Below are 22,016 nucleotides of genomic sequence, written 5' to 3'. Positions count from 1 at the left end.
GGGTTTATTTTGTATCCTGCAACTTTACTAAAGTTGTTGATTATTTCTACTAGCCTTTTAGTTGATTCTCTAGGATTCTTTAAGTAGACCATCATGTCATCCACAAAGAGTGATAGCTTGATCTCTTCATTGCCTATTTTGATGCCTTCAATTTCTTTTTCTTCTCTAATTGCTACTGCTAGTGTTTCTAGTACAATGTTAAATAATAGAGGTGATAATGGGCATCCTTGTTTCACTCCTGATCTTATTGGGAATGCATCTAGTTTATTCCCATTGCAGATGATGTTAGCTGGTAGTTTTAGATATATACTGTTTATTATTTTTAGGAAAGGCCCTTATATTCCTATACTTTCTAGTGTTTTCAATAGGAATGAGTGTTGTATTTTGTCAAAGACTTTTTCTGCATCTATTGAGATACTCATGTAATTTTTGTTGGTTTGCTTGTTAATATGGTCAATTATGTGGATGGTTTTCATAATATTGAACCATCTTTATATTCCTGGTATAAATCCTACCTGGTCATAATGAATAACCCTCATGATGACTTGCTGGAGTCTTTTTGCTAGTATCCTGTTTAAGATTTTTGCATCTATGTTCATTAAGGAGATTGGTCTGTAGTTTTCTTTCTCCATTTTTGACCTGCCTGGCTTTGGAATCGGTACCATATTTGTGTCATAAAAGGAATTTGGTAGAACTCCTTCTTTGCTTATTCTGTCAAATGGTTTGTATAATATTGGGATTAGTTTTTCTTTGAATGTTTGATAGAATTCACTTGTGAATCCATCTGGACCTGGGGATTTTTTCTTAGGGAGTTCTTTGATGGCTTGTTCAATTTCTTTTTCTGATACAGGGTTGTTTAGGTATTCTATTTCTTCCTATGTTAGTCTAGGCTTCTTCTCTTGAAAAACTTTTAAGGCAATTTGTTTGTAAAGTTCCCTCTTTCAGTAATATTAGCCAGATGCTTGTATTGTTGGCATTTTGTGACATTCTCCATCAATTTTTCATCTTTTCTTGTAAGCAGTTCTCATTTTTTTTATCAGTTGAGTAGGAAATCCATTTCTGTAATGGCTTATAGAAATAAGTAGTTTATCAGCAATGGGCCACCTGGTAGCTCCTTAGTTTAACTAATTATTCTTGCTAACTAGCCTACTTGTTTATCTCTGTTGAAATAGTACACGTGTTAAGTTATTACTCTTCCTCTCCCTTGAAGTATAGAAATAATCACAGTTTTGCCTGACTTAAAAAAAAAATTACAAGGATGGGAATTGAGGAGGTTATGTAAAAAATCTTGAAATACACTAATAAAGCAGTAAGAGAAGAGTATACATATTAAATGTTGGCCTCCTATAGCAAAAACCCTGCTTGCCTGGCCCTGATTATGGCTCTGGGTAGTACTGGTAGAGACTGTGGCCCCTCTACCCTGGTGAGGTGATCCTGGTTTGTAGCTTTCTGAAAAGAAGGCTCTGCAAAAGGGATATACTCTGTGCAAGCCTAGGCCTTCCTCTGGCTCTGTTAACATTTTGTGGGTGATGAGACAACCCTCTGGCTGACTCACATGACGAGGTCACTTGCCAGGTGGTTTGCTCTTGAGCCATGCCGAGGCTCCCTCCTTTCCCAGCCTTACATGTTCCTGAGGATGGAGGAAAGGGAGCATGGAAACAAGCCTGGATATCCAGAGAATTTCTGTGTGCCACGACTTTGGGCAGGTCCCTTCGGCCTCCCTGGGCCCCGGGTTCCATCAGTGAAATCAAAGATTCTTGGGATAGCATCCCTTCAGGCTCTAAAGGCCAGAAATCTGTGTCTTCGGTGACTTGCCAGTAGGGTAGAAATTTGATTCTTCCCATTTTACAAATCAGGTGACTGACTCTCAGACAAGTTCAATAACTTGCCCATGGGGACAGCTAGGCAGTACAGTGATGGGGCACCAAGCCTGGAGTCAGGAAGACTCAATTTTCCACGTTCAAGTCTGACCTCACACACTTACTCGCTGTTGTGCCTGGGGTGAGTCACTTCACCCTGGTTGCCTAAAATAAATTAATGAATTAATAACCTGCCCATGGTTCCATGACTAATAAATAGCCGCGCTTCTAAGTATGCTGAGGTGTGCAAGTTCATTTTTGTATAGTATGTCTGTTTGCAGAGAATAAGTGTGTTTCTCTTGTATTCCATATTCTATAACATCTGTGTGCCTATGTATAATATTCTGTGTGTATTGGGGATGAGGGAGCAGTTCTAAGACAGAGGAGGAGAGGGAAAACAGGCACACAAATGGCAGAATATATTCTGGCCTTGCTTGTCCTGTAAGTCTCTCTGAGGAGAGGGTGTCCCACAGTCCCAGGCTCTTAATGCCAGGCTGTACCTGATGGGAAGCAGCCCCAGAAGGCTGTGGGCCAGAGTATTATTCCCAGGGCCAAAGGGCTATAAAGAGCCATCCCAAAGCTCAAAAAGGGAAGTTGTAAATTTTAGGGGCTGTCAAGATGGCCTTGAGCCAAATTCAGAAGTAGGGAGGAGGCCTCAGGCAGGGCTGCCACCAGGTATCCTCTGAGCCTTTCCTGGGGAAGCAAAGAGGAGAAGGTTCCCAGGAGTTGGCAAACATTCTTCTTCCCCTTAATCTTGGGCTGTCTTCTTCACTACCCCTATGCCCCAACTGGCACCTTGCCACAGGGCACTAATGCCCAGGGAAAGGCCCCGGACACACTGGTGCTGGGAATGCAATGTGTGCAGAGCTACTGGGAAACAACTAAAGCTGGGGCTGTGCTGGGGCTTCAGGAGTGAGCAGGAAGGGTCTACAAGGAAGGTGAAAATCTAGGCGTTGACTCATGGCCTTAGAAAGCAGAAAAGAGGACCCTGCAGTCAGGGAGCTCACACCTGAGTGGAGACAAGAGTCAAGCAACTGAAATCAGGAATAATAACTCACTTCTCCATAGTGAGAATTTATCATTTCAATTTACAAACCGTTTCCCTCCCCACAGTCCTGTGAGACAGTTGACACAAACACTGTCCCTCTTTAGAGAAGAGAAAGAGGATGCTCACAGGTGAAGTCTTGTTCTCAGGGGGAAGATTCAAACCCAGGTCTTTTGACTCAAGTCCTCCTCTTTCTATAGTGAATACAAGACAGCCTATAACCAAGCCCTGAATGCACCAAGTTCTGTAAAGGGTCAGGGGAGAAGGAGTGGGATATGCCAGGCAAGGCAGGCAGTTTCTGCTTGGGCCACACTGAAAATAGTGTCTCAGTCTGGAAAGATGGTGGTACTAGCCCCTTCTACCCTGGTCAGACCACATCCGCAGCATGGGACCATATTTAAGGAAGGACACTGATAAGCAGGAGAGCATCCAAAAAAGGGCAGCGAAGATGGTGAAGCGCCACCGAGTTAATGCCGTATGAGAATCCATTGAAGAAACAGGGAAAAAATATTTTAAAATAAATACAATTTAAAGCTGTAAAGGTATTAAGTGATAACATATGTATAACCTAGCAGAATGGTTTTTCAGCTCCAGGAGTGGGGAGGGCAGAGGGAAGGGAGAGAAATTGAATCATGTAACCATGGAAAAATATTTAAAAACAAATAAAATTGAAGAAACTGGGTAAGTTTAGCCTAGGAAAAAAAAGACTTTAGGAGAGGGGAGGTAGAACCACTAGCTATTGGGGAGATTCAAAATCTGTTGTGAAGAAGAGGGGTTAGCCTGAATTTATTTGGCCCTAAAGGGCCTAAGAAGGAGTTAGTGGAAGTTGTAGGGGCGGATTTAGGCTCTATGTAAGGAAAATAAACTATCCAATTAGGATTCCACAAAAGCAGAATGAGGGAGGAGGAGAGTGGATTTTCCCCCAGCAGACCTGTTCAGGCTAGGTCTAGATCACCACTGGTTGAGTAGGTTGTAAAGGGGAACAAGAGTTTAGGTACATATTGGACTAGATGGCCCCAGAGACCCTTTTCAGCTTTGGATTCTATGGTTCTGTGAGAATCATCAGGCATAGACTCAACAGGAAGAGATCTTGGAGATCTGCTTCAGTCCTTAAATTGTGAACATGGCATGTTCATGGTAGAATGACGAGATCTGGCTGAAGTAAAGTGGATATTTGGCAGTGATACCATCCATAGAAATGCCAATGATTTATGATTTATTTTATATCCTGTAACATGGCTTGAGTTATCATTTCAATTAATTTTTTTAGTTTGTTTTTCAGTGTTCTCTACATTGACCATCATATACCTCTGGTTTCAGTATCTAGACCATATTGGTGTCATAGAGGGAGGTTATGTCAGGTGGCATTTCTAGCACTCAATCAGATAATAATGGTGATAATGGACATTTTAGCTTTGCCCTTGATCTTACTGGAAAGGCCTCTAGCCTTTTCCCATTACAAATAAGGTTGTTTCATGGTTTTAGATAGAAACCATATTTTAGAAAGGTACATTTATTCCTATGCTTTTAAGGTTTTTTTTAACATAACTCTTAAAAATTTATCAAAGGTTTTTTCCCAGCATTTGTTGATAGAATCACGTTTTTTTTTATTATTTTGTTGTTGATAAATATCATCTATTAGGTTTATAGTCTTGCTAATATCAAACCAACACTGAATTTTTTGCATAAATATGATCTGGTCCCAGTATTTTAGCCTCTTTGCTAATATTGTTTAATATTTTTGTGTTAGTATTTGTTATGGATATTGAGCTATAGTTTTCTTTCTCTGCTTTGTTTCTCCAGTTTAGACATCTAAAACCTATTATATCATAGAAGGAGTTTGATAGTAAACTTTCTTTTTTTTTATTAAACTTATTTTTTTGCCTGTTACATTAAAATGCCCAGGTAACTCCCTCCTCCCTCCCTGTTCCACATTAGAGAAGGCATCATTTGGCAAAAAAGATATATGTATATGTAAAATTAAGTCTTGCTTATTTTTATTTATCAATTCTTTCTCTGGAGATGAACATATATACAAGTCATTCTGCAGTATTTCAAAAATATTTCTTTTGCTATATATAATGGTCTCTTGGTTCTACTTGTTTCACTTTTCATAACTTCGTGTAGATCTTTCTATGTTTTTACAAAAAATTAACCTGTTGTCATTTCTTATAGCACAGTACTATTCCATCATAATCATATGACATGACTTATTTATCAATTAATTGATAGGCATTCCTTCAATTTCTGGTTCTTTGTCACCACAAAGAGATCTGCTATAGATATTTTAGAAAATGCAGGTTCTTTTCCTTTTTCCTTGATCATTTTAGGACATAGACCTAATAATGGTATTGCTGAGTCAAAAAGTATAGTTTTATAACTCTGTGCATAATTCCAGATTGTTCTTCAAAATGGTTGGATCAGTTCACAGTTCCACCAACAGTGTATTAGTTTCCTCCTTTTTCCACATCCCTTCCAACATTTATCATTTTGCCCTTTTATCATTTTACCCAATTCTATGTATGAGATATCTCATAGTTTTGACTTACATTTCTCTAATCAATAATGATTTTTCACATTTATATATAGCTTTGATTTCTTCATCCAAAAACTGTCCATTCCTGTCTTTTGACCATTAATCACTGGGGGAATGACTTACATTTTTATGAATTTGATGAAGCTCTTTATATATTTTAGATTTGAGACCTCTATCCAAGGGGCTGTCTATAAACATTTTCCCCAATTTACTGCTTTCCTTCTAATCCTGGCCACAGTTTTATTTGTACAAAAATTTTAAAATTAATGTATACAAAATTATCTTTTATATCTTACAATACTTTGTTTACTGTTTATTCACAAATTCCTTTCCTAATCATAAATCTGATAGGTAGTATGTTCCCTGTTCTAAATTGAGAAGCTTTCTTTTCAAATAGTTTTTTTCAAATTTGTATAAAATTGGAATTAATTGCTCTTTGAATATTTGGCAGATTCATTTGTTAGTCTATCTGTTCAAGATTCTGGGGGGGGTTGGTGGGAGGCAGTCATTTTTAAACTTTTCAATTAGATTATTTATACCCTCTTTATTTTTTTAATATGGGTATTTAAAATTTTTGAAAGTATTCTTCTATTTCATCTTTTTCAATTTTGTTGGCATATAATTGGGCATAGTTGTTTCTGACAGTTTCCTTTATTTGCTGTAAATACTCCTTTTTCAGTTTTGATATTGACAGTTGTTTTCCTTTTTTTTTTTTAAATTGGACTAGCTGTTCATCTATTTTGTTCCCTTAAAAAAAAGCTCCTGGTTTTATTTTTCAATTTACTGGGGATTTTTGCTTTCAATTTCTTCACCAATTTTCAGAATTTCCAATTTAGCATTTAGTAGGTTTTCTAAAATGTGTTGCTTTTCTAGTTTTTAAGTTGCCTTCCTAATGCATCAATCTGTTCTTTCTCTTTTTTAAACCCTTACCTTCCATCTTAGAATCAATACTGTGTATTAATTGGTACTGTATATTGAGTGGTAAGGGCTAGGCAATGGGGGTTAAGTGACTTGCCCAGGGTCACACAGGTAGGAAGTGTGTGAGGCCAGATTTGAACCTAGGACCTCCAGTTTCCCTGGCTCTCAATCCACTGAGACACCCAGCTGCCCCTCTTTTTCTTTTGTTGATGAAACTGTTTAGAAACATAAAATTTGTCGACTTCCGGGTAATCATGGCTGCAATCTAGACGCCGCACGTTTCCTCTCCCCAGCACCGAACGAAATAGACTAAGATTTGGGGAAAGTTGGGGCAATAGAATAAACTTTCCCATATAAAGATACACATGGGAAGGGGAGGGGAAGAACTCTCATATGAGAAGGAGAGGAAGAGAGCGTGAAGTGGAAGTACTTAAACCTTACTCTCAGTGAAATCAAATCTGAGAGGGAAGAACATCTAGATCCAGTGGGATCCTGATTTCTATCTTATCCATTAGGGCAAGAAAGAAAGGAAAATTAAGGAGGGGGAGGGGGGAGGGAGCACAAAAAGGGAGGGAAGGAGAGGGGGGAGGGGAAGGGAGCATAAAAAGGGACGGGCTAGAAAGGGAAGCATCTCAAGGGAGGGGACTAGGGGGACCGACCTAAAGTAAATCACTGGTTCAAAAGGAGAAAGCTAAAGAAGAAAGGTCAGAACTAGGGGAAGACATCAAAATGCCAGCGAATCCACAAATAACAATCATAACTTTGAACGTGAATGGGATGAACTCACCCATAAAACGCAGACAAATAGCAGACTGGATTAGAACACAAAACCCTACCATATGTTGCCTTCAAGAAACACATATGAGACGGGTTGACACTCACAAGGTTAGAATTAAAGGTTGGAGTAAGACCTTTTGGGCCTCAACCGATAGAAAGAAGGCAGGAGTTGCAATCATGATATCTGACAAAGCCAAAGTACAAATAGACCTGATCAAAAGGGACAGGGAAGGTAAATATATTCTGCTAAAAGGAAGTATAGACAATGAGGAAATATCACTAATCAACATGTATGCACCAAATGGTATAGCATCCAAATTTTTAATAGAGAAACTAGGAGAATTGAAGGAGGAATTAGACAGTAAAACCATATTAGTGGGAGACTTGAACCAACCACTATCAAATTTAGATAAATCAAATCAAAAAATAAATAAGAAAGAGGTAAAAGAGGTGAATGAAATCTTAGAAAAATTAGAATTAATAGACATATGGAGAAAAATAAATAGGGACAAAAAAGAATACACCTTCTTTTCAGCACCACATGGCACATTCACAAAAATAGATCATACACTAGGTCATAGAAACATGGCACTTAAATGCAGAAAAGCAGAAATATTAACTGCAGCCTTTTCAGATCACAAGGCAATTAAAATATTGATCGGCAAGGGTACATGGAGACCCAAATCAAAAATTAATTGGAAATTAAATAACATGATACTCCAAAATCATTTAGTTAGAGAAGAAATCATAGAAACAATTAACAATTTCGTTGAAGAAAATGACAACGGCGAAACATCCTTTCAAACCTTATGGGATGCAGCCAAGGCAGTACTTAGAGGAAAATTCATATCCCTGAGTGCATATATCAACAAATTAGGGAGGACAGAGACCAAGGAATTGGAAATGCAAATCAAAAAACTTGAGAATGAACAAATTAAAAACCCCCAGAAGAAAACCATACTAGAGATCCTAAAAATTAAGGGAGAAATTAATAAAATAGAAAGTGACAGAACTATTGAGCTAATAAACAAGACTAGAAGCTGGTACTTTGAAAAAACAGACAAAATAGACAAAGTACTGGTTAATTTAATTAAAAAAAGGAAAGAAGAAAGGCAAATTAATAGCATCAAGGATGAAAAGGGGGATCTCACCTCAAATGAAGAGGAAATTAAGGCAATCATTAAAAACTACTTTGCCCAACTATATGGCAATAAATTTACCAATCTAGGTGATATGGATGAATATTTACAAAAATATAAATTGCCTAGACTAACAGAAGAAGAAATAGTTTTCTTAAATAATCCCATATCAGAAATTGAAATCCATCAAGCCATCAAAGAACTGCCTAAGAAAAAATCCCCAGGGCCTGATGGATTCACCAGTGAATTCTATCAAACATTCAGAGAACAGTTAACCCCAATATTACACAAACTATTCGACATAATAAGCAAAGAGGGAGTCCTACCAAACTCCTTTTATGACACAAGCATGGTACTAATTCCAAAGCCAGGCAGGCCAAAAACAGAGAAAGAAAACTATAGGCCAATCTCCCTAATGAATATAGATGCAAAAATCTTAAATAGGATACTAGCAAAAAGACTCCAGCAAGTGATTAGAAGGGTCATCCACCATGATCAAGTAGGATTCATACCAGGGATGCAGGGCTGGTTCAACATTAGGAAAACTATCCACATAATTGACCACATCAACAAGCAAACCAACAAGAATCACATGATTATCTCAATAGATGCAGAAAAAGCCTTTGATAAAATACAACACCCATTCCTACTAAAAACACTAGAAAGCATAGGAATAGAAGGGTCATTCCTAAAAATAATAAACAGTATATATCTAAAACCATCAGCTAATATCATCTGCAATGGGGATAAACTAAATCCATTCCCATTAAGATCAGGAGTGAAACAAGGATGCCCATTATCACCTCTATTATTTGACATTGTATTAGAAACACTAGCAGTAGCAATTAGAGAAGAAAAAGAAATTGAAGGCATCAAAATAGGCAAGGAGGAGACCAAATTATCACTCTTTGCAGATGACATGATGGTCTACTTAAAGAATCCTAGAGATTCAACCAAAAAGCTAATTGAAATAATCAACAACTTTAGCAAAGTTGCAGGATACAAAATAAACCCACATAAGTCATCAGCATTTCTATATAATTCCAACACAGCTCAGCAGCAAGAACATTAACTGCTCATGGGTAGGACGAGCCAATATAATAAAAATGACCATCCTACCCAAACTCATCTATCTATTTAGTGCCATACCCATGGAACTCCCAAAAATTTTTTTTACTGATTTAGAAAAAAACATAACAAAGTTCATTTGGAAAAACAAAAGATCAAGGATACCCAGGGAATTAATGAAAAAAAATACAAAGGAAGGGGGTCTTGCAGTCCCAGATCTCAGACTATATTATAAAGCAGCGGTCATCAAAACAATTTGGTACTGGCTAAGAGACAGAAAGGAGGATCAGTGGAATAGACTGGGGGCAAGCAACCTCAGCAAGACAGTATATGACAAACCCAAAGATCCCAGCTTTTGGGACAAAAACCCACTATTTCATAAAAACTGTTGGGAAAATTGGAGGACAGTGTGGGAAAGATTAGGCTTAGATCAACACCTCACACCCTACACCAAGATAAATTCAAAATGGATGAATGACTTGAACATAAAGAAAGAAACTATAAGAAAATTAGGCGAACACAGAATAGTATACATGTCAGACCTTTGGGAAGGGAAATACTTCAAAACCAAGCAAGAATTAGAAAGAATTACAAAATGCAAAATAAATAATCTGGATTACATCAAATTAAAAAGTTTTTGTACAAACAAAACCAATGTAACCAAAATCAGAAGGGTAGCAACAAATTGGGAAACAATCTTCATAAAAACCTCTGACAAGGGTTTAATTACTAAAATTTATAAAGAACTAAATCAATTGTACAAAAAATCAAGCCATTCTCCAATTGACAAATGGGCAAGGGACATGAACAGGCAATTCTCAGCCAAAGAAATCAAAACTATTAATAAGCACATGAAAAAGTGCTCTACATCTCTTATAATCAGAGAGATGCAAATCAAAACAACTCTGAGGTATCATCTCACACCTAGCAGATTGGCTAACATGACAGCTATGCAAAGTAATGAATGCTGGAGGGGATGTGGCAAAGTGGGGACATTAATTCATTGCTGGTGGAGTTGTGAATTGATCCAACCATTCTGGAGGGCAATTTGGAACTATGCCCAAAGGGCGATAAAAGACTGTCTGCCCTTTGATCCAGCCATAGCACTGCTGGGCTTGTACCCCAAAGAGATAATGGACAAAAAGACTTGTACAAAAATATTCATAGCTGCGCTCTTTGTGGTGGCCAAAAATTGGAAAATGAGGGGATGCCCCTCAATTGGGGAATGGCTAAACAAATTGTGGTATATGTTGGTGATGGAATATTATTGTGCTAAAAGGAATAATAAAGTGGAGGAATTCCATGTGAACTGGAACAACCTCCAGGAAGTGATGCAGAGCGAAAGGAGCAGAACCAGGAAAACATTATACACAGAGACTGATACATTGTGGTACAATCGAAGGTGATGGACTTCTCCATAAGTATCAATGCAATTTCCCTGAACAATCTGCAGGGATCTAAAAAAAAAAAATACTACCCACAAGCAGAGGATAAACTGTGGGAGTAAAAACACCGCTGAAAAGCAACTGCTGGACCACAGGGTTGGAGGAGATAAGACTGAGGAGAGACTCTAAATGAACACTATAATGCAAACTCCAACAACAGGGAAAAGGGTTCGAGTCAAGAACACATGTGATAACCAGTGGAATCATGCGTCGGCTATGGGAGAGGGAAAGGCGGGGGGGGGGGGGGGGGGAGGGGAGGAAAAGAAAACGATCTTTGTTTCCAGTGAATAATGTATGAAAACGACCAAATAAAATAAAATAAAAAAAAAAAAAAGAAAAAAAAAAGAAACATAAAATTCCTGAGGTCTGCTTTGGCTGCATCCCAAAAGTTTTGATATGTTGTTTCATTGTTATAATTTTCTTTGATGAAATATTACTTTTATGCTTTATCCTTTGACTCATTCTAACCAATATAGGATTCAGTTATTTAGGGTGGATTAGAAAACAAAGCCTAGAAATAATAAATATAAATTTAGGGTCAAATGACTTAGTTTTGAATTGATTTTAATACTTTCTATAAAGGCCCTTTATTGTTTATAATTTTCTTTGAATTGTGATCAGTAATGGGTGAGTTTAATATTTCTGCTTTTCTGCATTTGTTTTTGAAGTTTTATGCCCATATAGTCAATTTTTTTGTATTGACATTCACTGCTAAGAAATATGTATACTCCTTTCTGTTCCCAGTTAGTAATTGTCAGAGATCTACCATCTCATTTCATTAAAGTTCTGTTCAGGTCCTTAACATCTTATCACTTGTCTTTTTCCGATAAATCTCAGCAATTTTAATTTATTATTTCTTGAAATATACTATACAGGCTTATTTTTTGTCATTATTTGTCATTTTAATTTATTATTTCTTAAAATATAATATCCAGGCTTATTTTTTGTCATTAGTTCAATGATTTTTTTCTTGATTTTTATTTTGGATTCTGGATTTGGATTTGGAAAAATCTTGGATTTTATTTCTTCTTGGTCTCATTTTCCAGATCAATTTTTAAAATAATATATTGCTTATATTTTTTGCAATCTTTTGATTTTGCAATAATTTGATTAATATTTATTTTTGTCTCAGAATCATTGCTTTCTGTTTAACCCATTCTAATTTTTAGGGAATCTGTTTCTTTTAAAGTTTACTGCTTTCTGTTTTAAGTTATTAATTCCCCTTCCCATTTTAAAAATCATAGCTATCATCTCATTTAAAATTGCTTTTTATATTTCTTGCCTCTCTTCCTAGCTCCCCTTTAGACCTTATAGGCAAGCCATTCTTTTTTCTGAATTTCCACTTGATCTTATTGTTTTTCTCTTCTTCTGGATTTACCTCCTGAGTAATTCTCAATCTGTAGAATTTCTTCATTGTATTTAGCATTTTATTCTGTTTAATCATATCTCTAGCCTTAGTTTATGATTTGGGACTTTGTGCTTAAATCAGAATCAAATCTTTCTCATATTCTTGGATGGAGTGGGGTGGCTAAGACTAGGTTCTTTACCCTTTGCAGGAATCTCTGTGTTAGAATTTAGTCTTCTGGTGACCCAACTTAGATTTTGAACTCAGCCCTTTCTCTGCACCTTCTCCATGCTCAGTTTAGAGCTGGCCCCATCCTTTACTGTACTGTAATCCTGATAAATCTCAACCAGATATTATCAATTAGCTGATTACAGAGATTTGCCTCCCAGATTTTCCTTGCCTTGTCCCCTGCTGTGGCTCAGGGAGAGGCTGATCCAGTCCTGTTTCTTGCTGTGGCTCTGGGATGCTTGTGTCTAATGACTTCCACCAATTGTGGCATATTTTTGCCCAGAACCTTCACTAAGTTTTGATAGTCTTCTTGTGTAGTCCTGAACTGGATGAAGGAACTTATAGCAACTCTGTCTTTGGTTTATTTCTCATTGTTTCTTCTGGCACATTTTGGAGCTTTATTGAAGGGTTGTTGGGGGGTTTTTTGAGGGTAGGAAGAGGGCTTTCAAGTATTCTCATGCTGCCAATTTAGCTGGGATTCTAAAGGATGCCTTTAGAAGAAAAATGGGAGATAGCATTTGATCGAACAATTTTTCAAGCTACCTCAACACGCCAGCAGCTGTAGAGAGAGACCGTTCTCCTGGGATTGGGGAGAATACATTATATTTGGCTTTTGTCCCCCTGACCTGACCTGACCTGACCACTTGTGCCTGTTACTCTAAGGGTCAGATGTGTTTAACCCTGGGCTTCCTTGACTGCAAGAGGCAGGCAAGAATTAGCATCTTGGGGCCGGATTTTGCCTATTACTGAACCGCATTTATTCATCCCCTAAACATTTCTTAAACCCCGACTCCTTGCAAATTAGTTGAGTGGATGTAGACCCTCTGACACTTATTAGCTTTGTTGCTCTGGAAAAATCTTGACTCTGTGTGTGTGTGTGTGTGTGTGTGTATGTGTGTGTGTGCGCGCGTGCATGCGTGCGCGCTTCAAAGCCCTCTCTAGGGCTGGTTATAGCAGGATTAGTTTGCATTTGTGGAGAGAGTTCCCTCACCTGAAATGATGGATCCCGCACTGATGAAACTGCAGGTCCTTCATATTCATGTAAGCACAATATACTATGCTTTGTGCTAGGGAAGATAAAAAGATGAAGAAGGTGTGACTTCTGCCTTTAGTGGCTTTATAGTCTAGGAGGGGAGGATAATTTTTATATCTATATGCCATATAAAGAAGATATAAACACACGAATACATATGTGTTTATGTGTGTATAGCATGGTGACCCATGAAAAGAGTGCTTGCGTCCTCTCCCCGAGGGGGCCGGGAGAGAGCCCTGCCTGCCACTGACACGTTCTTCTGTTTTTACAGTTCTCTGATCCCCCTGCTGGATGCTGACTCTGGGCTCCTGATCCTAGGTGGAAAGGTGAGTGAGAATCAGAGACTCTCAAAGTCCTCATGGGGACTGGAGACTTCATCTTCAGCAAATCCTATATAAAACATGAATGGCATGTCCTGGAGGCCTGACTTGAGTGAAAGGTACATGTCAAAGAAGATAATACGGGGGCAGCTGGTCTAGGGACAGGAGGTTCTGGGTTCAAATCTGGCCTCAGACACTTCCCAGCTGTGTGACTCTGGGCAAGTCACTTAACCCCCACTGTCTAGCCCTTACAACTCTTTTGCCTTGGAACCAATACATAGTATCAATTCTAAGACAGAGGGTACGAGTTTAAAAAGAATAAGATAATGCTGGGATAATGCATTTTGTATTTGTTCCTGGCAGCAACAAGAAGTCACTAGAGAGAAGGGGCGGGTGGGAGTGACACAATCAGACCTGAGCATTAGGAAAATCACTTTAGCGGCTGAATTGAGGCTGGACGGCAGTGAGGAGAGGCTTGACGTAGGGAGGCAGAAGAGGCAGACCATAATCCTGGGATGAGGGCCTGTGCAACAGTGCTGCAGCCCCAGAGGAGAGAAGGGGGCTTATTCCAGGGAGGTGGCAGGGGTGAGAGATAGTGGGGGATCCAGGATGGCTCCTAGATTGAGCCCAGAGACCTGGGAGTATGGTGGTGCCAGGGTAGGAGGGGGAGAGTTTAAGGGAAAGGTGGCAGGTTCCATTTTGGACATGTTGAGTTCAGGATGTCTACTGGACATCCAGTCCTGATGCCTGAAAGGCAGCTGAAGATGCAGGATGGGAGTCAGCAGAGTTTTTGGCAAGCTTGCTGTATTGGCGAGTCATCCGCCCATAGTAACTAAATCCATCCACCGAAAAGGTGTCTTCTTCCCCTCCCAAGAAAGGATCACTTGCCTGTCAAGCCCACGTGTCTTAGACTGCTCGCAGGGCTCTGGGGGGCCCCATCGAGGCCCATAAAACCCTTTGGAGGTATTACAGGCCAGAAAGGGGGGGTAGCTGGAAAGGCAGAGGACTAAGAGCTGTGGGATTATATTGCAGGGTGAGAATCTGGTATACTGCTATGAAGTGTCCCTGCCACAGGCCGCCTTTACCCAAGGTAGGTGTCCTTCCCCTTCGGCCTTTCTCCCTTTGCTATTCTGCCCCCCATTTTCTCCTCCACCTCTCGCCCGACTCTCGGACCCTTCCTACCTTGGTCTCCCTCCCCATAGCCCTGTCCTTCCCCTACCCCTGGTTTAGACCATGACCATGCCTGGGCACCTTCCAGTGAACCAGTGTGTCCTAGAGACCAAGTGCCGGGGAATGGCCCTGGCACCTCGTCGCGCTCTGACTGTGATGGCCTGTGAAGTGCTTCGGGTGCTGCAGCTCAGTGAGAGTGCCATCGTGCCCGTCAGCTACGTGGTGCCCCGAAAGGTAAAGGGGTCTGGGGCCCGGGTCATGCCCCTTGCCCTTCTCCACCGGGGTAAGATGGGGCTAAGTCAAGAGCCCTTCCTGGGGCCTGGGGACAAGAGTTCCCTGGGTGTCTGCAGGAGCAGGCTGGCACTTCAGTGTGGCCCTGAAACTTTAATGGCTGAACGTTCGTTTGTCCTACCAGTCTGTAGAATTCCACGAAGACTTGTTTTCCGATGCTGCGGGCAGTGTGCCCGCCACCAGTGCCCACGCTTGGTGGGCTGGAGACAACCAGCAGGTGAGCTCTTGGCCTGGGGGGAGCTTTGGTCTCCTGCACACAATCTTGCCCCCTCCTGCCTTGCACAGCTTGAGATAGCGGCTCCCACTCCAGAGCGAGCATTCCTGGGCCCAGATGCATGCCTGCTTAAGGGGATGGGGCAGGAGGATTGCTATTCTCTTTGTCCAGCTGTGCCCATCCTGCCCTTGCCGCTCATGTCCTCTCTGTGCCCCTGCTACCTGGTAGGGCCTCGTGCTCTCCGAGCATCCTGGTCTTGATGGTCCTACCCCAGTCCTGGTCCATCTTTGCTGCCTTCTCTGCATGGGCCCAGGCCATGATTTTACCCTCTGGGATCCTTTTTCACAGGTCCAGAGGGTTAGTCTGAATCCTGCCCGCCGGCCTCATGCCAGCTTCACTTCCCATCTGATACCCACAGAACTCTCTTCTCCTGCTGCCACTCAGCTTCAGGAGGTGCCAGTGGGTGACACGGACCCAAGTGTAAGTGATCCTAACGATCCCTGACAAGGCACCAGAACCTGGAATGGGCCACTGAAAAAGACACAACCTGGCCCTTAAGCAGCCCCAAATGTCAGGGGCCGAGGCCATGGGATAAGCCGAGGGGCAGATTGTGTCCTAAAGCCTGAGGGGAGTTGTGGGCCAGGAGTACCAGACTCCAGGTTTCTTTCTGGTCTGTCTCTATGCCCTTTGAAAGTGCCTGGTCACAAATAGAACTGACTGGGGAGTCAGGACCATCCAAGGAATGAGGCATCCATCTTTCACCTGCGGGGCTGAAGGAAGGACGTCCGAGGGGCCAGAACCCCTCCGACTCTTGGCCATTTCCCTTTCTCCTCCAGGAGGGCAGCTTCTCCTCCCCACCCAGCTCTCTGACCTCCCCCTCCACCCCCTCCAGCCTGGGCCGCTCACTCTCGAGCACCAGTGGCATTGGCACCAGCCCATCCCAGAGGTCCCTCCAAAGCCTTCTGGGTAAGTTGGACTGAGAACAGCTCCCTTGGCCTCCCCTTCACCAAGTATTGAAGTGTCCACAAGCCGTCTGCCACTGGGCCACACATCTGTGACTTTGCTGCATCACCCCCGGAGAGCCCCCTGGAGCACGAGCGCCCCTCAGGCCACCTGGCCTTGGGCATCCTGAGCCTTCGTGCGGTGCTCACAGGATGTAGACGATCAGGTCCCCTGAATGAGAACTCTGGACCGCGGTCTGTTGTAACCTCTTCCAAGGCAAAATTTTATGTCTTTTCTCATTCCTCATGACACCTCTGTGATGAGAGATACCACAGGAAGTGTTATCTCCCACTTGACAGAAAAAGAAACTGAGGCTCAGAGTGAACTATTTCTTCCCAAGGTGACACAAGTTAGTGCCTGAGCTGAGATTTGAACTCAGACTTCTGGGGTCTTAGGAATGCCAGACTAGGCCCAGAGGTACCTGAAGGAAAGACCCCAACATGAGAAGCCCAGGGCGGGAGAGTTGCCCCAAGGATGCTTTTTTTGTTTGTTGAAGTGTTTATTAATAGTTCTTTATACCCCCTTGCTATCTTCCCAATTCTTCTTCCCCCTTTCCCTTTCCCTTAGGCCCTAGCTCCAAGTTCCGCCACGCTCAGGGTACTGTACTCCATCGCGATACCCACATCACCAACCTCAAAGGGCTCAACCTCACCACTCCTGGGGAAAGTGATGGATTCTGTGCCAATCGCCTCCATGTGGCTTTACCTCTGCTGAGCACAGGCGGGCAGGTGGCAGTTCTGGAGGTGAGGACCGTCTGGCTTCAGCTCTCTTACCCCGGGGTGCTTAGCTTTCCTGCATCCCTCTCCTAAATAATTGGAAAAACATTAATTGCTTATGGGTAGGATGAGCTAATATAATAATAATGACAGTCCTACCTAAATTAATTTACTCGTTCAGTACTATACCTATCAAACTACCAAAAAAACTTTTTTATAGAATTAGAAAAAAAATGATTTCAAAGTTCATCTGGAAGAACAAAGATCAAGAATATCAAGGGAACTATGAAAAAAAAAATGTGGAGGATGGAGGTCTAGTAGTCCCAGATCTCAAACTATACTATAAAGCAGTGATCATTAAATCAAAATGGCACTGGCTAAGAGACAGAAGTGAGGATCTTGGAATAGACTTGGGGTAAATGACCTCAGCAAGACAGTCTATGATAAGCCCAAAGATCCCAGCTTTGGGGACAAGAAACCACTATTTGACAAAAACTGCTGGGAGAATTGGAAAACAGCATGAGAGAAATCAGGTTGAGATCAATATCCTGCATCCCTCTCCAGGAGGCCCCCGTAGGATGCTCGTGCCAGCTGAAGGGCAAATCCCTGGGGTGAGAGCCAGGCCCAGGCAGGAACAGGAAGTGGAAAGGGTTCGTCTTCATCATCCTAGCCTGCACTCCGTTTCCCACCACCACACACATCTTCCTCTGCCCCTGCCCCACAGATGCCGCCGGCCTCTCGAGGCTTGGTCTCGCCCCATGCCAGTGATTCCCTGCTGTCTGCTAGGTGGCAGCGAGAGATGAGGGGTGGGCCATCCCCACAGGCTGATTCTGGCCAAGGCCTTGACTGCTCAAAGTGCCGTCCCCTGGGAAAGCAAGGATGCTTTATTGCCGTTACACTCCACGAGGAGTGATCAGTTACACTAATAGGAGAGCGGAGCTACCTATGAGCAAGTGTTTGGGTGTCCCTGAAATGGTGCCGCTTGACTGCTAGATTTCTGCTCTCCCTATTATGCCTTTGGGGAATACAAGGAATTGCCTCTTGTGCTAGTCTCCTTGAATATCACAGTTGGAGAGACTGGCGACACATAAGTGAGGTATGGACAGTGGGTGGTTGAGGCAAAGAGAATTTAAGCCATCTGTGGAGAGAAGAAATTCGTTTAAAGTGGTTGGGAAGGTCTGGACTCTGGGGTCCGATCCCCCAGCTCAGATCTCCCTGCTTAGCCCTACATAGGGGCCTAAACATGCTTGCCTGGCTGTTGACACTGAGGGCTCAGGGATGGCAGGTACCTTTCTTCTGCCTGGCACTTATGGGCCTTGGGGCACGGGTACCTCATATTCTAGCTGCGGAAACCTGGCCGTCTGCCTGATACTGCATTGCCCACGCTACAGAACGGGGTGGCTGTCACTGACCTCACCTGGGACCCATTTGACCTGTACCGCCTTGCTGTGGGTAAGGGGGGGTGGGGACTTGCAGCTTGTCAGGAAGACACCACCCTTTGAAGCACATTTCCCTGATTGTTTCTGATTACCCCCCTTGGTACCCCCTGAACCTAGCTTCTCTCTCTGCACTGGCCTTGTGATGCCACAGCTGAGTCTCTAGCCTCCTCCCTTGTTCCCCTGAGGCCAGTCTAAATCAAGAAGCCTTTTTGTGGGTATTGGGCAGAATGCCGAAGCTCTGGGGCATCTGGGCAAGGGGGACAGGGTTTCTGACTGGATGAGGCTAAGCACCCTGGCTGGGTCACTTCCCCCCTGTCCATAGCTGGGGAAGATGCCCGGATACGGCTGTGGCGGGTACCCCCTGAAGGACTGCAAGAAGTGATGACAATGCCTGAGGCCATACTGACAGGTGAGACTAAGAAGATGGAGAAAGGCTGGGCTGCAGGGAGAGCAATGGCGAGGAAAATGTGCAGCAAGGAGGGCAGAGGGCAGAGCACAGGGTGCCTTGATCACTACATGATGCTACTTCCTAACCTCTCCCAGGGCATACAGAGAAGATCTACTCCCTGCGCTTCCACCCCTTGGCATCTGATGTCTTGGCCTCATCTTCCTATGATTTGACTGTGCGGATCTGGGACCTGCAAGAAGGGTTGGAGAAGATAAGGCTGCAGGGTCACAAGGACCAGGTGGGGAGAGATCCGAGTCAGACTCTTAAGGAGGGGTGGGGAATGAGAGAGGACCAGATAGAAGTCAATGACCAGGGTCTGCCATTCAGGCTAGGATAACTCTTGTTCCATCCCCACCGTATCCTAGTTGGGCACAAGTAAGGGATAGCACAGAAGTTCTAGGTAAGGCAGAGTTGGGGGGCAGTCAGACCATCAGGGTCTGGAGTTTTGGCTTTGCACCCCAAAGGAGCAAGGGCAAGCCTGTATTTCATCCCTCTGCCTCTCTTTCAGATCTTCAGCATGGCCTGGAGTCCCGATGGACAGCTCCTGGCAACTGTGTGCAAAGATGGTAGGGTTCGGATCTATGATCCCCGGAGTAGCCCAGAACCTATCCAGGTGAGAGCACAATCGGGGTTGGGCAGGATAGAGAGGCCATTAGTCCCATCCAAGTCCTTTCATGATCAACTCAAGCCAGCTGGGTCACCCTAGTCATACTCTCCCTTACAGGAGGGTCCTGGCCCTGAGGGAGGTCGAGGAGCCCGTGTGGTGTGGGTGTGTGATGGCCGGTGTCTGCTGGTTTCCGGCTTTGACAGGTGAACCGTCCCATTGTCTTCTAAAACCTGCAATTCCTCCCAAACCTTTCTTCTGAAAAATCATCTCCTCGCTGCTAATCCAATCTCTAATGAGGCTTTCAGCTCCTATATTCTCCTAGTCCTGATCATATTCGTTCAAGAAACACTGATCAAGCACCTACTGGGTGTTAGACACAATGCTTGGCATTAAGAGAAATGACAAAGATAAATAAATAAGACAAAGCTCATGCCTTCATGGAGCTACAGCTTAGTAGAAGAGATAAAGCTTGTACACACCTAGAATATAAGGCAATTATTTGTTAAGTCCCATGGAATTTCCCCAGATGAAGTGCTGAGAGAGTACAGGGGAAGGTTTGGAAGGAGCTAACATGAGCGGACATTGGAAAATGGGCAGCGATGGGAGGCTGGCCTTCCTCTTCCAGGGAAATTTTGCATGAGCTTGGACTCAGGTATGATCAGAAAATGGTGAGACGACTAGATTGACTGGAAAATAGAGGACCTAAAGGAGATTAATGGGAAATGAGGCTGGAAAGGAAAAGTCAGGATCACATTGTGGATGGTCTTAAAGGCCAAGAAAAGGAATTTGAACTTAAGTTTTTTTAGGCATTGGGGAGCCACTGAAAGTTCCTGTCCAAAAGGGTAGATGAAATGGTCTTGAAGGTGTCTTCCAGGACTGAATTCTGTAACTTTACAATCTTTTTTTTTTTAATTTTTTGAACATTATTTTATTTGGTCATTTTCAAACATTATTCATTTTCTTCCCCCCCCCACCTCTCCCATAACTTTACAATCTTTAAGTTTTTTTTTAAAACATAACTAATATGGTATCATGTTAAATGGATTAGAAGGTGTAAGAGACACAAGTTTAAAAATTACTACAAGGGGGACAACTGGGTAGCTCAGTGGATTGAGAGCCAGGCTTAGAGACAGAGGTCCTGGGTTTAAATGTGGATTTGCACACTTCCTAGTTGTGTGACCCTGGGCAAGTCACTTAATCCCCATTGTCTATCCCTTATTGCTCTTCTGCCTTGGAACCAGAACTTAGTGTTGATTCTAAGATGGAAGGTAAGGTTTTCTTTTCTTTTCTTTTTTTAATTACTACAAGAACTGAGGACCTGGACTAACTTGGGAACAGTGGGAATTTATGGAAAGGAGACATTCTAGAGGCACTGAAAGGGAAGAATGAACAGTTCCCAAACTCAGTTTCCTACACCCATGCTTATCTTTCTCTCTCAAACCCCACCTTTCTTCTTCCCTCTTAAAGACCAGACTCTGAGGCCCTTTTCATGGTTATCATTGCAGCCGGAGTGAGCGCCAGCTTCTCCTCTACGGGGCAGGATCACTGGGTGGCGGCCCTTTGGCCGTGCTGGGTCTCGATGTAGCCCCTTCCACCCTGCTGCCCAGCTATGATCCAGACACTGGTCTCGTCCTTCTCACTGGCAAGGTCAGTCGGGGGCCTGGAGAGTGGCATGGGCTGAGGTGGGCCTGGGGTGGTGGGCTTGGGAAGAAAAGGCTGCAGCCTTTCCTCAGTTGCCTCCTGCTTCAGGGTGACACGCGAGTATTTGTGTATGAGCTCCTTCCCGAGGCCCCCTTCTTCCTGGAGTGCAACAGCTTCACCTCATCTGATCCACACAAGGTAAAAGGTCCTCTCTCCATTCTGCTGCAGGTGTCTCCTCGCCCCTTTTTTTCTGGCTCTGCGGCCCAGAATCGAGTGGCTCTCCCTGGCATCTTCCCAGGGGCAGGGCCCCAGGATCAGAGCCCATAGTGGGGAGAGCCTGCCCTCTGGCGGTCACTGAGGGAAGGGGTTCTGGGTCAGGAAGAGCCAGGGAGCAGGTGTCGAGCTCTGTTTAAGAAGGAGGAGGAAGCTGGCTGGTAAAGTCAGGCTGATGTGTGGCTGGTGGCCGCTTCCTCCGAGCACCTACAGGAAGGAGGTGTGTGCCTTCTGATGGAGAGGGAAGTGCCAGGCAGCCCGGTCTGCCCAGGCCTGAGCTCTGACATGACCTCCCTCTCCCCCCGGCACTCAGGGCTTCGCCTTCTTGCCCAAGACAGAATGTGAGGTACAACAGGTTGAGTTTGCTCGAGGCCTCCGGCTCCGTCAGTCTTCCCTAGAACCTGTTGCCTTCCGACTTCCCAGGGTCAAAGTAAGTTGGAGAACTGAACCTATCACAGAAAATTCCACAACCTCATCAGGATAAACCTGTTGACCCCCACTC

The 22,016-nt window shown here is 43.2% G+C and overlaps 1 protein-coding gene across 3 annotated transcripts in view; it reads left to right on the top strand.

Annotated features, from left to right (window-relative positions):
- CORO7 (coronin 7) overlaps nucleotides 1-22,016 on the top strand; it is a 155,328-nt gene that overhangs the window by 121,068 nt on the left and 12,244 nt on the right. For all 3 annotated transcript variants that reach the window (XM_056805820.1, XM_007499068.2, XM_007499069.2), the window contains exons 10-24: nucleotides 13,665-13,719; nucleotides 14,746-14,803; nucleotides 14,972-15,117; nucleotides 15,299-15,391; nucleotides 15,737-15,868; nucleotides 16,225-16,354; nucleotides 16,958-17,133; nucleotides 18,450-18,558; nucleotides 18,868-18,954; nucleotides 19,089-19,231; nucleotides 19,502-19,606; nucleotides 19,718-19,803; nucleotides 21,106-21,247; nucleotides 21,350-21,439; nucleotides 21,828-21,944. In XM_056805820.1, coding sequence (XP_056661798.1) covers nucleotides 13,665-13,719; nucleotides 14,746-14,803; nucleotides 14,972-15,117; nucleotides 15,299-15,391; nucleotides 15,737-15,868; nucleotides 16,225-16,354; nucleotides 16,958-17,133; nucleotides 18,450-18,558; nucleotides 18,868-18,954; nucleotides 19,089-19,231; nucleotides 19,502-19,606; nucleotides 19,718-19,803; nucleotides 21,106-21,247; nucleotides 21,350-21,439; nucleotides 21,828-21,944 — 1,669 coding nt within the window. The remainder of the gene's footprint in view (nucleotides 1-13,664; nucleotides 13,720-14,745; nucleotides 14,804-14,971; nucleotides 15,118-15,298; nucleotides 15,392-15,736; nucleotides 15,869-16,224; nucleotides 16,355-16,957; nucleotides 17,134-18,449; nucleotides 18,559-18,867; nucleotides 18,955-19,088; nucleotides 19,232-19,501; nucleotides 19,607-19,717; nucleotides 19,804-21,105; nucleotides 21,248-21,349; nucleotides 21,440-21,827; nucleotides 21,945-22,016) is intronic.

The sequence above is a fragment of the Monodelphis domestica genome, chromosome 7, assembly GCF_027887165.1.
Source record: "Monodelphis domestica isolate mMonDom1 chromosome 7, mMonDom1.pri, whole genome shotgun sequence".
In the NCBI taxonomy this organism is placed as follows: domain Eukaryota; kingdom Metazoa; phylum Chordata; class Mammalia; order Didelphimorphia; family Didelphidae; genus Monodelphis; species Monodelphis domestica.
Note: the sequence above shows the minus strand (reverse complement) of the source record. Positions and strands in the feature narration are given on the sequence as shown.